The following is an 18,219-nucleotide window of genomic DNA, read 5'->3' on the forward strand; positions in this document are numbered from 1 at the left end:
CTCCCTGTCTGGAGAATCGTTCGGGAACAATACTCGTTCACAGCACATGACCTTCCTAGTCACGGTTATGAGATAAGGTTTTCCGGGCAGCAAACTACAACATCTGCGATCTACTATTAGAATGTAACTCCCGTTCGAGAGTCTCCTAAAGAATGGTTCTATTTGTGTTGCAGGTGTGCCTAGCTGGTAACATGAAAGGTTATTTGAAGTCCCTTCACAGGCTCCATGCAAGCTAATACCCTGACACAGAAGTGTACCGCTTAGTGATCTTGCACAGTTATTGCCACTGAGAAACACTTTCTGGCCTTTATTACTGACACATTCGTGTGTATAGGGCAAGTTCCATATTGACTTAATGTACCCTTTACCCAACCTTTCATACTGGCCTGCCTGTATATATTTTTGGCAGAATTGAAACTGGAAAGTAGTTAGTGGAATATTTATTATTCCATGTATTATCCATTCAATGACAGGTCGTTCTGACATTGTCAATGGTAATCTCTCAAGTCTTTCAATGCTCAGAATTGTATAGTCAGCACTCTTCTGCACCAGACTGATTTGTTTATCAGTAAGGTTAAAGATATTAAATAATGACGTTGTGTTGATTAAACGCCAAGGCACATAGCCAGAACGCAGATTTTGTAACGTCCAGCCAAGCTGTACAATAGAACGCAATTGGGACTGACCGTGTTGTAACATCAGTAAGTCTTGCGATATTATATCGATTGCTGAAGACACAATGCTGTCCAGAGAATATATTCTGGAGGACAGAGTCATTAACCCATTGTCCACCACAGAAAGTGATTTTTCCAAATTAATACGGTCAATTTCCTGTATTTTTTCTGCTGTCTCAATTTGAGTTACTTTCCAAACTTCGTTATAAGCTGCATATATAGAGGCCGCTATGAAACGTTTTTGACGCTGTTTGCGTGGTCCCAATATGAAATCACGCAAGTCAGCACCTTCTGTAAGTAAAGTTAGGTGTTGCTTAATTTCAGCCAGTGTGGACGTTTGTAGCCATTGAAGGCAGAGCTTGCCCACGCTGTAGGTGGTTACTATCCCTGGATGTTGTCTTTGGGAATATCTAGGGTCTGGCCTAGTCAATGTGAACCCCTGTTTTTTGTTCAGGAATCTGTCTTGACAGTTATTTGTATCTGTGGGCCAGATTAACCATTTTTTCCATTCAGGATGTGTTCTGTTTTGGTTTAATATATGGTTTACGTCTATCTCATCATCTATAGAGCTATTACTGTTCACTGTTGGCTTTGGAATAGACGGTTTGTTCAAATCTTTGATTTTGGCTAAGCCAAGACAGGTAGTTTGTTGAATAGTGTCATTCAAAAATATAATTTGTTCTGGGATCATGCAGGCTCTAAACAATGATTCTATACCTTGTACTTGCCAATCTCTTGTACCCCAAACAGTTTTTGCTTCAATATTATTGTTCCAGAAATCAAACCCAAATGTATTCATTTGTTCAAAGAATGAATCGGAATATATCAATTTTGTGTTTGTAAGCATGGTCTTCATACCTGTCTTATTTGACAATTTGAAATAAAATGTTTCTGCCTTACTTGTGTTAAACCCTGAAAAGTATGAATATTTATCATAAAATGTTTTTGAGCTGTCTTTTGGAGGAGTAGCACAATGTTCCCATTGGTTATAATTTAAAACATTTCTAGGTTGTGCAGATTTATGTAGATAATGGTTACCATAGTGGTTGTAGCAGAACATCTGATCATAATTAGACGAACCCTGCAAATAATCATGTTCTGTAAATTTAGCAGACATCACAAGATCAGACATCATATCAGTAATACTTTCAAAGTCCCAATCATCAGCAAATGAGCTCGGTTTTACAAAGTCACTCAATGAGATCTTGAATTGGTGTGGATACTTCAGGATTTCAACCGGACCATAGATTTCATAATCAGTTTTGTCCCATGCTACACCGCCTGGTATAGGATTGGCTGTGAAGTTCACTGAGGAAAGTTCTCTTTTCTCGATGTGTGAAGATGTGTGTGGTTTAAGGACCAAGTTGATTTTCTGGCTTGCTGTGTCCATTTTAGCATATTTTCCTTCAATGAAATGTCCCAAGCATAGTACCATGATGAGCCAAAGAATGAGGATAAATGCACCGAAGGCCACCCAAAATTCAATCCATGGAGAAATCAGATAGGTTTCTTTCAGCTGTTGAAAAAGTTCCTTAGCTTTGTCTTTAAAAGTTTTTGTTGATGGCTGTTTCTTTGCTTCACTCAGGTCTTCAGATGAATCATCGAAGTTGATGAAGTAGCCGGATGCTGTTCTGTCAATTGTTCCAATTGTTTTTGGATTTTGCTTTGTTTCATTAGCAAAGTCTGCAGTTACATCATCATAGGTTGTTGTTTCTTGATGAAAAGTTTTAATTTGGGTTTTAAGAGGTTCAAGTTCCATTGCTTTGTTGTATAGTCCTTGTTGATTCACTGTAGATTTTCGAAATGTGATCAGTCTTCCAGTTTGAGCCTCTGTATTCGTAGCAAACATTGGTGTTCTGCTACTTCTTGGGAGTCCACTTGGCCTACTGTTTGTTATCGGCCACATGATTGTGGTTTAACCAGGTCGATGGATACAACTCGGTTCTCCTTTTTACCAGCAAGGGGCGGTAGTACTACTGATCTTGTCCCGTTGACAGACAAGACAGGAACTGCTTTTCTGTAAGAAGGCCCAAATTCCTTCTTTACCGCGATCTTCTCTCTGACTAGATCCCCGACTTTTGGAATCCAGACAGGCCTTGCTGGGACAGGTGGTTTCTCTTCAGTGGTTGTTGGCTGTTGTTTCAACTTTATGTTGCTCAGGTCTTTTCTTGTTTCATTTAAGTCCTGTAAAATAGCCAAACGATCTTTGATATCAAAGCTTTTGTCTTTAACCACTGAAGTCTGACTATCAAGATCTTGGATCATCATTCTAGTCCCGAACAATAGTTCGTACGGACTGAACCCTTTCAGAGAATTCCTTGGCAGGTTATTTAGACTACGTTGGACACTTATTAAATGTTTGACCCACCCAGCTCCCGAACCTAATACCTTTTCCGTTATAGATTGCTTTATGTCCTGGTTTTTTCTTTACACCATCCCGTATCCCTCAGGAAGGAAGTGAGAAGAGTCCCGCTATGCTATGCTCATTTGGTCATGCTTCCCTTTAAGCCTGAGGGCTAAAGGGAACACATTATTCAAAACGTAGCATGCTCCTAGCGTATATGCCATTATAGACTTGCAAATCCTTGTATAACAGTCCAGACGTCAGCCGAGCGCTGGGGTCTACATCATAAGTGAAAATTAGTCTTTTTATGCTAATATAACGCTTTTTCGTGATGGGTACATTCTTATTGTTGTTGTTTTTCTGGAGCGAAGTGCCATGGCAATAGTCCTCCTCGCTCGCCACTGCGATCTCTATTGCAGTCTGGGCAGTTTTTTACAAAAATGTGATGATGCAGGCTCATGCCTGGCCACCAGTACACTGATTGTAATTCTTCCATAGAATTTTTTAGCTTAAGGTGTCTGAGACCCTCACCCATATGTGCGTCTGCTATTAACAAGCCTCTCCTGTCCGTGTTTGGAATTACTCTATCCCCCACTCCAGGGATTCGAGCAAAAGGGACTGAGTTTGCATCGATTATGTATGTATAATTGAGTGGATAACTGATCGGTAGTGCTGAACAGTCGCCTTTTGATGTGTTTGCTTAAGGCAATGTCGGTAATATTTATACCTGAAAGGTGCCGAGATTGACGTAAGGATGGACATATATACGTCAATAAGGATGTCATATGAACGGGCTCGTTCTCACATTCTTTTGCTGAAGTTCTCTGTGAAATCAAAACAATGGCTATGGGAATTTCCCAGGTCGCTGTAGGTTTGATTTGTTTTAAGAACTCCGTATGCCTTATCAGGGGCTGGAGGAATATCGCTTGTCTAATTAGATGGCATGCGTTATGACCTAATCAGATAACGCGCTTCTGTGCCGTGGTGTGGCTTAATCAGATAACGGTTTTTGCACCGTTGGATGGCTGCTAGTTAATTATTAACCAGACCAGGGTCAGGAATAGGGGAATCGATACAGTACCTATAGGAATACATCACAATACCTGCAAATATACATTGTTTAGCACCATGCTAGAACTATATCTACCATTTACGCCTTATGTGCTTGTAATCATGTTTATCTGCTTCTGTCTACTAATCAGTGCAGCACACATAGTTTATGCAAGAATAATGTTGGTTCAATAAATATTATTGAAAACGTTTCACTGTGTATTCTCTGCATATTTCTCTGAGAATAAGTAAGCACGAGTGACTGAGCGAAAGGTACTGTACTGTTTCCACAATCCCGGAGTAGTCAGTGTTGTCATGTTCAGTGGTTGCCAGAAAACCATTCACTCCCTGGTTGGTTAGGGGGGCTTACGGTCGCACTGTGAGCTAGCTGGTCTCTAGGCCAACATATCCTGCAGGGGTGTCCCTAATCAGTCTAGACATCAAGACCTTAGTTTTTGTTGTCCAAACAATGCGCAGGTCCTTCGAATTGGTAGGACCTACATGAGAGTCCTGGCACTACTTCAAGTAACTCAGTGTTAATTTTGCAACAAACCCTTGAAGGTGTTGGGATCTAAATATGGCTTGGCAGTTCGGGCTGGACTGTTCCCATGAGGCACAGGGTCAGACTGATTTGCATATAGCCATGTCTGAACTGGGGTGGCAGAGTGGGCTAAAGAACGGTGATGGATTAAACCCAGATCTTTTGACTGGGTGTGAGTGTTTGATTGGTTCGGATGCTCAGCCCATCACCACCCCCTTTTGTACCGCTTTTGGCCGCCATAAGTGTGGCAGGGTATGCTCAGACGTGAGTCCCTTGCTCACTTTGCCACTGGATTCAAGCAAGCCGGGCTGAAGACGGCTGTAATGCCAGAAACCTGTTCTCGGAAGCTTGTTTCCGGTCCAGGGAAGGCATGGCTTGGCAGTTCGGGCTGGACTGTTCCCATGAGGCACAGGGTCAGACTGATTTGCATATAGCCATGTCTGAACTGGGGTGGCAGAGTGGGCTAAAGAACGGTGAGGGATTAAACCCAGATCTTTTGACTGGGTGTGAGTGTTTGATTGGTTCGGATGCTCAGTCCATCACCACCCCCTTTTGTACCGCTTTTGGCCGCCATAAGTGTGGCAGGGTATGCTCAGACGTGAGTCCCTTGCTCACTTTGCCACTGGATTCAAGCAAGCCGGGCTGAAGACGGCTGTAATGCCAGAAACTGGTCCTCGGAAGCTTGTTTCCGGTCCAGGGAAGGCATGGCTTGGCAGTTCGGGCTGGACTGTTCCCATGAGGCACAGGGTCAGACTGATTTGCATATAGCCATGTCTGAACTGGGGTGGCAGAGTGGGCTAAAGAACGGTGATGGATTAAACCCAGATCTTTTGACTGGGTGTGAGTGTTTGATTGGTTTGGATGCTCAGTCCATCACCACCCCCTTTTGTACCGAGAAATCACCATGCAGCAACCTGAAATCTTGTGAGGGGTGTGCAGTGTATGACCAAGACGGGGTCTTTCACTTTATCTCATCAAGTAATCCGCTTGGATGATGCCTTGGAGGATTCTTAGCTCTACACGTATACACACTGTAGGTACACTTAGAGTAGGGTTTGCATAGTAGGTGTTCGCTAGACTACTGCCTTGTTTATATACCTGCATATATACATTGTTTAGCACCATGCTAGAACTATATCTACCATTTGCGCCTTATGTGCTTGTAATCATGTTTATCTGCTTCTGTCTACTAATCAGTGCAGCACACATAGTTTATGCAAGAATAATGTTGGTTCAATAAATATTATTGAAAAGTTTCACTGTGTATTCTCTGTATATTACTCTGAGAATAAGTAAGCACGAGTGACTGAGCGAAAGGTACTGTACTGTTTCCACAATCCCGGAGTAGTCAGGGTTGTCATGTTCAGTGGTTGCCAGAAAACCATTCACTCCCTGGTTGGTTAGGGGGGCTCACGGTCGCACTGTGAGCTAGCTGGTCTCTAGGCCAACATATCCTGCACGGGTGTCCCCAATCAGTCTAGACATCAAGACCTTAGTTTTTGTTGTCCAAACAATGCGCAGGTCCTTCGGATTGGTAGGACCTACATGAGAGTCCTGGCACTACTTCAAGTAACTCAGTGTTAATTTTGCAACAAACCCTTGAAGGTGTTGGGATCTAAATATGGCCCCTTCAATAGCAAAGAGGTAAAGAGAGTCCAGAGAGGGAATTCTCTTCCACGTATGATCAATGGAATATCAGCATTAATCAACATGATTAAACTCTCAAGACTGCGGTATTCTTACAGAATTACACATATGACATTCCCTGTAGTTTTTTGTCTCTGTCCGGCACTTCATCTGAACTCGGATCTTATAGGACATGTCTGTCCTCTTTGCCTGCAGCGAAGGCCTCTGCCTCCCTCACTTGCAGCTATATTATTCGGCAGACCACTTTATTACCGTCAATGACTGGTGGTTTGGCAATGGAGAGGACCCGGCTTACAGACTGGAATAACACCTCTACGAGGACTCAGTCCTTCTGAAACTCCTATATGGCTCAACAATCCCAACAACATTGCCTACTGTTTCCAAAATGATTTTCAAATATGGAGAGAAGGTCATGGTTGACTGACAGACTTTAAGGTGATAAATCTCATTGGAATCTCAAGGCTAGGAGACATTTGGAAGAGCCAATATGTAAAGATTGACTTTGGAAGGGGAACAACCTCTACATTAAGTCCCATTTCTATTGCAACCTGTAGCTGAAGCACTACCTGGAACATTAACATTCAGAATTGCATAACCTTCCCGAAATGAGTACACTAGAGGCCAAATTAACCATATAACCCTGGGAAGCAAAGACATATTCCAGACCTATCAATCCTTGGTGAAAAATCCTCCAGAACCCCCAGGGCTGCTTTGTTGGCACTTTGAGCACAGTTTAGGGCCCCTAAATGAAGACAAATAGAGGGAAGCAAAGATTGCCCCTGAATACCAGCAAGTTCAGCCAGACTATGACAAGTTTGACATATATTTCTATAGAACACATAACAACCAGAGTTCTGGGGAAAATGTGGAAGGATCAGCACCCGACTACTTCAGGAAAATGCCGGTTGGTATGGCGTTTCCTAGTGGTTCAGAAATACTGTTTAAAAGTACAACTCACCCTATCAACAATCCTGGAAAAGCCTTTGGATCACAACCCTAATTTGGGGCTACTGGGAGTTATGGAGGACCTGGGAGGTGCATGGTGCTCCCGCATTCTAATAGGCCCTGGCCTCCTCATAGCAAAGTGTGACACTGCATATCACGGGAGCACATTAGAGGACAGAATCTGCAAGGTACCCCGGGAAAAAGAGTAAAGTATGGCGAACAGGATCGGCACATTTCCGAATGACGTAACAAGGGGCGTATGAACTACTCAACTTCATTCATCAGATGGTATGTTCCTGTACTGGGTGCTCATTTCTACACAGTCCATTATAAATGTGCTGTAAAGTAGGTACACGTTTGGTGCTGCACTTTGTTATGTATTGTGCGTTCAAACTACAATACCATTTGTATAAAAAAAATAAAAGGCAAGTATGGATTGCAAAATGTAGATGCCAGTGTGGAAAAGGTCTTGCTGTAGAGTCAGGCTGTATTTTTTACTGCTAACACTGACAACAACGTTACCTCTGAAGAGCACAGCATTGGCATATTGTTCAAACCCGCCCCATACTGTTGGAAGCCTCGAGCACAAAAGGTAACTTGAGTGCAAAGCTGGGTGATGGCAGCCCATCTTGCCTTAAAACATCCCATAACCTGCAGCCTAGAGGGGAAATGCCAGACTGGCAACCCAGGTCTGATTAGCTTAGGCCGTTGGGAGATGGCTAGTGCTGTTACTGCATGAAATGGAAATATTAGAAAAATGTCAACGAGTCTGCCTTATACCTGAAAGTGCCTCTTTCGTCACTGGTTAGTTGATGTTTGAAATCGCTCATCATATATCCACCCTGCTATTCTTCTTTACACTCACTTGTACATTCATCCTTTTTCTGACTCATTCTTGCGTTCACTTCCTCACCCAACCACAATAAAACACACACATGCAAAGTAAACAAACTCAACAAACTTATGCAGGCTAAATTAATAGGCTAAATGTGTCTAAAATATTGTGGCAATAAAAAGGCTAATTGACCTTAATATGTGTGTGTCAAAGTAATTATGACCGCCCTACTGCCTGCTTCCTTTGTTAAAAACATTTTTTCAACAAACAGTTGACAACTAAGGAATCTGATATAACCTTTCACAATGAACCAGTCAGTCTATGCTCTTTATTATTGGCCTGTCACCATAAACACGCCTAGTGTACTGCGCTAAAGTTTACCCACAAGGCATCCATCTGGCAGTCATAAAATAAATATATTCAATGTTACAGTTGACAAAACAGTTTACACCCTTTCCTAAGTAGTTTGTCAGAGGAGCTAACCAACACCAAATACCCTTGCCTAATAAACTAATTTGTGAGATTCTGTGTAACACAATATATGCCTACTGACTTTAACAAGGCCTAATGACGATCCTTCTTCAAAGGCCCAATTTATTGACAAATACTTTACAAAAATCCTAAGTCAGCTTTACTACCTTTGTTGTAAACTTTGATAAAAAAAGCAAATCAGACCTATGGCATTTGATATAACATTTACCAATGAAGCTTATAGCCCTCATTGGTGGCTTGTCACCACAGTCTTCTCAGGCTGACTGTATAAGGGATAGGATTTCTCACAAGGGTACTACTAGGAATGCAGTAAAAAAATCACAATGGTGTACGTAATTAAATTTAAAACAAGATTATACAAGGTTAACAAGGTGAATGACAGTCCAGTTCTTGTATCCCAAGGGTTTGTCAGGTGGAAACCATCACCAAACCCTTTGCATAATTCAGCATTTTATAAGATATGTGAATCAAATACTTATCTGCAGGCTTTAAAGGAAGAATGAATCCAATATTAAAGGCATATTCCCTTTAAAATCTAGTTTTCCCAATAACTTACTCTAGCCTGTAGCATTTGATGTAAAATGTAACATTAAATAGATCAGTCTTGGTCATTGTTTTTTCACCATATCTAACTTAGTCCAATGTACTGAGGATAAGTTTCACACAAGGCACACATTGCAATATAAGCATGCTTTTTCAATGGAAGCATGCACCTTCCACCCAATTGAAACTTGCAAAGATAGACATGTTTGGGGAACCTGAGCCCCTCTCTCAGTACTGCTTCATACAGCACTCTTTCTGATTATCAAATATTGTCTATCAACAGCTGTGCAGTCAAGCCAGACCTAATTAGCACATGTTCTCACTTTCCCAGAGTACCTCTTTGCCACTGAGCAGTGGGGATACTCTCCGATTAGAAGTATTGCAACCCTGCTGAGAAGTGCTGAAACTCTCACTTTCAAATTAAATGAGTGCAGGTGCTCAGTCCCTGGCAGTGCCTACCCATTAAATCACTGCCTTCAACCCTTTTATAGGTAAGCTGTAGAAGCGAAAATGCTTCGCAAGTTATTTTCGCTTCTTTACCAGTTTGAGAAATTAATGTTAAGGAGGGTCCAAGTTTGTCTCCACATTTCTTACGGTCAGCATCACAGGAGAGTCAATGACCATTTCTTTTGCCTGTTCTCCCACACTTACTCACTTTCTCAATCACTCACTTAAAAAGCCCATAACTCCATTAAATGCCCTGTAATCTATAACAGCAGCTCACATCATATATTTTTTTATAGCTAATAGTGAAATAAGGAAGCATATAGAATTTGGACGTGACAGAACCTAGGGGTTACATGTGTAGAAATATGAAATTAACTGACCTGTAGAGGTGGCTGACAAGTGAATAATGGTTTGCTGATATGTTTTACTAATCTGCCTTTGCTGATATTAATATGCTTAAAAGTAGCTGTATGTTTAGCTATATTAATATATATTTATTTTCTTCTAAGTTTTGATCCAAACCCAGTGAAGAAATATACATTCTGGACAATAGTCATTGGTGCGTTTTTTCAGTGGACCTGCCTTTATGGAGTACACCAGGCTCAAGTTCAGAGATACAACATCTGTAAATCCATACTCCATGCAAAAATGTAAGTTGGATACATATTGTGGAAACGGAGCATGTATATTTACTAATGAACCCCCCTGATCTAATCTTGTTTTTTTGTTTTATTTTATTTCACCCACTCCTATTATATATTTATATCTATTTATCTATATCTACATCTTTATGTGTATGTGTGTATGAATATATATATCTTCTTGCCCATGGAGAAGGTTACTTGGATATATATATATATATATATTACCTACTGGCGATAGCCAGTAGGTATATATAGTTAGGATTTTTTTCCTATGGGATTTTTGAAAATTCTATGTCAAATAACTTTGGCGTTTGAGGACAGAATTGGCTGAAATTTTCAGGAAAATGGAACATTTTGTTTCTGAGCAGCCCCTGAAAATTTGGGGGGGTTTCGTCAAGGGGGGGCCGAGAAAAAAGGGGGGTCCCAAAACGTGTTTTTCCCATGCAATTTTCCATAGGGCGGTTGGCCTCACTTTTAGCCCGAACGGCTGAATGGATTTACACCAAACTTGGCAAAATTGTAGGGACTGGTAGCCCGATGTGCCTTTGCTATGTCTCAAGATATAGGCTCCAGTGGTTTTTACGAAAATTTACTTTGAAAAATATATATTGGGCTACATTGGGCTATATATATGTTGGAGCCCAAATGTAGCCCAATGTAGCCCAATGTAGCCCAATGTAGCCCAAAGATGGCCACCAGAGACAAAAAAAAACAAATGTAGCCCAAATATCAGCCAGATGTAGCCCAACTATAGCCCAATGACAGAATGTCCCAGAGTGTTCTAAAGAACACCTAGAGTGCTAACAGTCCTACTTATTACAAAGGTATGGCACACCTGAAGCCATCTTGATTGGAATAAAGTGGTAACTCTTAAAACATTAAATTTAAAAAGGAACAAAATGAGGGGGTTCATTTTGCCATAGAAGGTATGATTAGCGAATATATGACGAAATCCCGCATACCATCAGTCCGCAAAAAAAATCCTGCATGTACTATTAGGCCGCAAATTAAAATAACGAAAACTTTTAGAACGAATATGCCTTTAGCATACACTAAACAACTAAACTACCCTAAACCCTAAAACACTACCCCCAGCATGACCCTACACTACACAAACAGTACAACACTACCCTAAACCCTAAAACACTACCCCCAGCATGACCCTACACTACACAAACACTACAACACTACCCTAAACCCTAAAACACTACCCCCAGCATGACCCTACACTACGCAAACACTACAACACTACCCAAAACCCTAAAACACTACACCCCAGCATGACCCTACACTACGCAAACACTACAACACTACCCTAAACCCTAAAACACTACCCCCAGCATGACCCTACACTACACAAACACTACAACACAACCCTAAACCCTAAAACACTACCCCCAGCATGACCCTACACTACACAAACACTACAACACTACCCTAAACCCTAAAACACTACCCCCAGCATGACCCTACACTACACAAACACTACAACACAACCCTAAACCCTAAAACACTACACCCCAGCATGACCCTACACTACGCAAACACTACAACACTACCCTAAACCCTAAAACACTACCCCCAGCATGACCCTACACTACGCAAACACTACAACACTATGCAAAACCCTAAAACACTACACCCCAGCATGACCCTACACTACGCAAACACTACAACACTACCCTAAACCCTAAAACACTACCCCCAGCATGACCCTACACTACACAAATACTACAACACTACCCTAAACCCTAAAACACTACCCCCAGCATGACCCTACACTACGCAACCACTACAACACTGCCCTAAACCCTAAAACACTACCCCCAGCATGACCCTACACAACGCAAACATTACAACACTACCCTAAACCCTAAAACACTACCCCCAGCATGACCCTACACTACGCAAACACTACAACACTACCCTAAACCCTAAAACACTACCCCCAGCATGACCCTACACTACACAAACACTACAACACAACCCTAAACCCTAAAACACTACACCCCAGCATGACCCTACACTACGCAAACAGTACAACACTACCCTAAACCCTAAAACACTACCCCCAGCATGACCCTACACTACGCAAACACTACAACACTATGCAAAACCCTAAAACACTACACCCCAGCATGACCCTACACTACGCAAACACTACAACACTACCCTAAACCCTAAAACACTACCCCCAGCATGACCCTACACTACACAAACACTACAACACTACCCTAAACCCTAAAACACTACCCCCAGCATGACCCTACACTACGCAACCACTACAACACTACCCTAAACCCTAAAACACTACCCCCAGCATGACCCTACACTACGCAAACACTACAACAATACCCAAAACCCTAAAACACTACACCCCAGCATGACCCTACACTACGCAAACACTACAACACTGCCCTAAACCCTAAAACACTACCCCCAGCATGACCCTACACAACGCAAACATTACAACACTACCCTAAACCCTAAAACACTACCCCCAGCATGACCCTACACTACGCAAACACTACAACACTACCCAAAACCCTAAAACACTACACCCCAGCATGACCCTACACTACGCAAACACTACAACACTACCCTAAACCCTAAAACACTACCCCCAGCATGACCCTACACTACGCAAACACTACAACACTACCCTAAACCCTAAAACACTACCCCCAGCATGACCCTTAACTACGCAAACACTACAACACTACCCTAAACCCTAAAACACTACCCCCAGCATGACCCTACACTACGCAAACACTACAACACTACCCTAAACCCTAAAACACTACACCCCAGCATGACCCTACACTACGCAAACACTACAACACTACCCTAAACCCTAAAACACTACCCCCAGCATGACCCTACACTACACAAACACTACAACACAACCCTAAACCCTAAAACACTACCCCCAGCATGACCCTACACTACGCAAACACTACAACACTACCCTAAACCCTAAAACACTACCCCCAGCATGACCCTACACTACGCAAACACTACAACACTATGCAAAACCCTAAAACACTACACCCCAGCATGACCCTACACTACGCAAACACTACAACACTACCCTAAACCCTAAAACACTACCCCCAGCATGACCCTACACTACACAAACACTACAACACTACCCTAAACCCTAAAACACTACCCCCAGCATGACCCTACACTACGCAACCACTACAACACTACCCTAAACCCTAAAACACTACCCCCAGCATGACCCTACACTACGCAAACACTACAACACTACCCAAAACCCTAAAACACTACACCCCAGCATGACCCTACACTACGCAAACACTACAACACTACCCTAAACCCTAAAACACTACCCCCAGCATGACCCTACACTACGCAAACATTACAACACTACCCTAAACCCTAAAACACTACCCCCAGCATGACCCTACACTACGCAAACACTACAACACTACCCAAAACCCTAAAACACTACACCCCAGCATGACCCTACACTACGCAAACACTACAACACTACCCTAAACCCTAAAACACTACCCCCAGCATGACCCTACACTACGCAAACACTACAACACTACCCTAAACCCTAAAACACTACCCCCAGCATGACCCTACACTACGCAAACACTACAACACTACCCTAAACCCTAAAACACTACCCCCAGCATGACCCTACACTACGCAAACACTACAACACTACCCAAAACCCTAAAACACTACACCCCAGCATGACCCTACACTACGCAAACACTACAACACTACCCTAAACCCTAAAACACTACCCCCAGCATGACCCTACACTACGCAAACACTACAACACTACCCTAAACCCTAAAACACTACACCCCAGCATGACCCTACACTACGCAAACACTACAACACTACCCTAAACCCTAAAACACTACCCCCAGCATGACCCTACACTACGCAAACATTACAACACTACCCTAAACCCTAAAACACTACCCCCAGCATGACCCTACACTACGCAAACACTACAACACTACCCAAAACCCTAAAACACTACACCCCAGCATGACCCTACACTACGCAAACCCTACAACACTACCCTAAACCCTAAAACACTACCCCCAGCATGACCCTACACTACGCAAACACTACAACACTACCCTAAACCCTAAAACACTACCCCCAGCATGACCCTACACTACGCAAACACTACAACACTACCCTAAACCCTAAAACACAACCCCAGCATGACCCTACACTACGCAAACACTACAACACTACCCTAAACCCTAAAACACTACACCCCAGCATGACCCTACACTACGCAAACACTACAACACTACCCTAAACCCTAAAACACTACCCCCAGCATGACCCTACACTACACAAACACTACAACACAACCCTAAACCCTAAAACACTACCCCCAGCATGACCCTACACTACACAAACACTACAACACTACCCTAAACCCTAAAACACTACCCCCAGCATGACCCTACACTACGCAACCACTACAACACTACCCTAAACCCTAAAACACTACCCCCAGCATGACCCTACACTACGCAAACACTACAACAATACCCAAAACCCTAAAACACTACACCCCAGCATGACCCTACACTACGCAAACACTACAACACTGCCCTAAACCCTAAAACACTACCCCCAGCATGACCCTACACAACGCAAACATTACAACACTACCCTAAACCCTAAAACACTACCCCCAGCATGACCCTACACTACGCAAACACTACAACACTACCCAAAACCCTAAAACACTACACCCCAGCATGACCCTACACTACGCAAACACTACAACACTACCCTAAACCCTAAAACACTACCCCCAGCATGACCCTACACTACGCAAACACTACAACACTACCCTAAACCCTAAAACACTACCCCCAGCATGACCCTTAACTACGCAAACACTACAACACTACCCTAAACCCTAAAACACTACCCCCAGCATGACCCTACACTACGCAAACACTACAACACTACCCTAAACCCTAAAACACTACACCCCAGCATGACCCTACACTACGCAAACACTACAACACTACCCTAAACCCTAAAACACTACCCCCAGCATGACCCTACACTACACAAACACTACAACACAACCCTAAACCCTAAAACACTACCCCCAGCATGACCCTACACTACGCAAACACTACAACACTACCCTAAACCCTAAAACACTACCCCCAGCATGACCCTACACTACGCAAACACTACAACACTATGCAAAACCCTAAAACACTACACCCCAGCATGACCCTACACTACGCAAACACTACAACACTACCCTAAACCCTAAAACACTACCCCCAGCATGACCCTACACTACACAAACACTACAACACTACCCTAAACCCTAAAACACTACCCCCAGCATGACCCTACACTACGCAACCACTACAACACTACCCTAAACCCTAAAACACTACCCCCAGCATGACCCTACACTACGCAAACACTACAACACTACCCAAAACCCTAAAACACTACACCCCAGCATGACCCTACACTACGCAAACACTACAACACTACCCTAAACCCTAAAACACTACCCCCAGCATGACCCTACACTACGCAAACATTACAACACTACCCTAAACCCTAAAACACTACCCCCAGCATGACCCTACACTACGCAAACACTACAACACTACCCAAAACCCTAAAACACTACACCCCAGCATGACCCTACACTACGCAAACACTACAACACTACCCTAAACCCTAAAACACTACCCCCAGCATGACCCTACACTACGCAAACACTACAACACTACCCTAAACCCTAAAACACTACCCCCAGCATGACCCTACACTACGCAAACACTACAACACTACCCTAAACCCTAAAACACTACCCCCAGCATGACCCTACACTACGCAAACACTACAACACTACCCAAAACCCTAAAACACTACACCCCAGCATGACCCTACACTACGCAAACACTACAACACTACCCTAAACCCTAAAACACTACCCCCAGCATGACCCTACACTACGCAAACACTACAACACTACCCTAAACCCTAAAACACTACACCCCAGCATGACCCTACACTACGCAAACACTACAACACTACCCTAAACCCTAAAACACTACCCCCAGCATGACCCTACACTACGCAAACATTACAACACTACCCTAAACCCTAAAACACTACCCCCAGCATGACCCTACACTACGCAAACACTACAACACTACCCAAAACCCTAAAACACTACACCCCAGCATGACCCTACACTACGCAAACCCTACAACACTACCCTAAACCCTAAAACACTACCCCCAGCATGACCCTACACTACGCAAACACTACAACACTACCCTAAACCCTAAAACACTACCCCCAGCATGACCCTACACTACGCAAACACTACAACACTACCCTAAACCCTAAAACACAACCCCAGCATGACCCTACACTACGCAAACACTACAACACTACCCTAAACCCTAAAACACTACACCCCAGCATGACCCTACACTACGCAAACACTACAACACTACCCTAAACCCTAAAACACTACCCCCAGCATGACCCTACACTACACAAACACTACAACACAACCCTAAACCCTAAAACACTACCCCCAGCATGACCCTACACTACACAAACACTACAACACTACCCTAAACCCTAAAACACTACCCCCAGCATGACCCTACACTACGCAAACACTACAACACTACCCTAAACCCTAAAACACTACCCCCAGCATGACCCTACACTACGCAAACACTACAACACTATGCAAAACCCTAAAACACTACACCCCAGCATGACCCTACACTACGCAAACACTACAACACTACCCTAAACCCTAAAACACTACCCCCAGCATGACCCTACACTACACAAACACTACAACACTACCCTAAACCCTAAAACACTACCCCCAGCATGACCCTACACTACGCAACCACTACAACACTACCCTAAACCCTAAAACACTACCCCCAGCATGACCCTACACTACGCAAACACTACAACACTACCCAAAACCCTAAAACACTACACCCCAGCATGACCCTACACTACGCAAACACTACAACACTACCCTAAACCCTAAAACACTACCCCCAGCATGACCCTACACTACGCAAACATTACAACACTACCCTAAACCCTAAAACACTACCCCCAGCATGACCCTACACTACGCAAACACTACAACACTACCCAAAACCCTAAAACACTACACCCCAGCATGACCCTACACTACGCAAACACTACAACACTACCCTAAACCCTAAAACACTACCCCCAGCATGACCCTACACTACGCAAACACTACAACACTACCCTAAACCCTAAAACACTACCCCCAGCATGACCCTACACTACGCAAACACTACAACACTACCCAAAACCCTAAAACACTACCCCCAGCATGACCCTACACTACGCAAACACTACAACACTACCCAAAACCCTAAAACACTACACCCCAGCATGACCCTACACTACGCAAACACTACAACACTACCCTAAACCCTAAAACACTACCCCCAGCATGACCCTACACTACGCAAACACTACAACACTACCCTAAACCCTAAAACACTACACCCCAGCATGACCCTACACTACGCAAACACTACAACACTACCCTAAACCCTAAAACACTACCCCCAGCATGACCCTACACTACGCAAACATTACAACACTACCCTAAACCCTAAAACACTACCCCCCAGCATGACCCTACACTACGCAAACACTACAACACTACCCTAAACCCTAAAACACTACCCCCAGCATGACCCTACACTACGCAAACACTACAACACTACCCTAAACCCTAAAACACTACACCCCAGCATGACCCTACACTACGCAAACACTACAACACTACCCTAAACCCTAAAACACTACCCCCAGCATGACCCTACACTACGCAAACACTACAACACTACCCTAAACCCTAAAACACTACCCCCAGCATGACCCTACACTACGCAAACACTACAACACTACCCTAAACCCTAAAACACTACCCCCAGCATGACCCTACACTACGCAAACACTACAACACTACCCAA

General features: G+C 43.4%; 1 protein-coding gene across 1 annotated transcript in view; it reads left to right on the plus strand.

Moving 5' to 3' along the window:
- LOC144763009 (sodium-coupled monocarboxylate transporter 1-like) overlaps nucleotides 1-18,219 on the plus strand; it is a 797,300-nt gene that overhangs the window by 407,130 nt on the left and 371,951 nt on the right. The window contains exon 6 of the mRNA XM_078648324.1: nucleotides 10,028-10,168. Coding sequence (XP_078504450.1) covers nucleotides 10,028-10,168 — 141 coding nt within the window. The remainder of the gene's footprint in view (nucleotides 1-10,027; nucleotides 10,169-18,219) is intronic.

The sequence above is a fragment of the Lissotriton helveticus genome, chromosome 1_1, assembly GCF_964261635.1.
Source record: "Lissotriton helveticus chromosome 1_1, aLisHel1.1, whole genome shotgun sequence".
Classification (NCBI taxonomy): domain Eukaryota; kingdom Metazoa; phylum Chordata; class Amphibia; order Caudata; family Salamandridae; genus Lissotriton; species Lissotriton helveticus.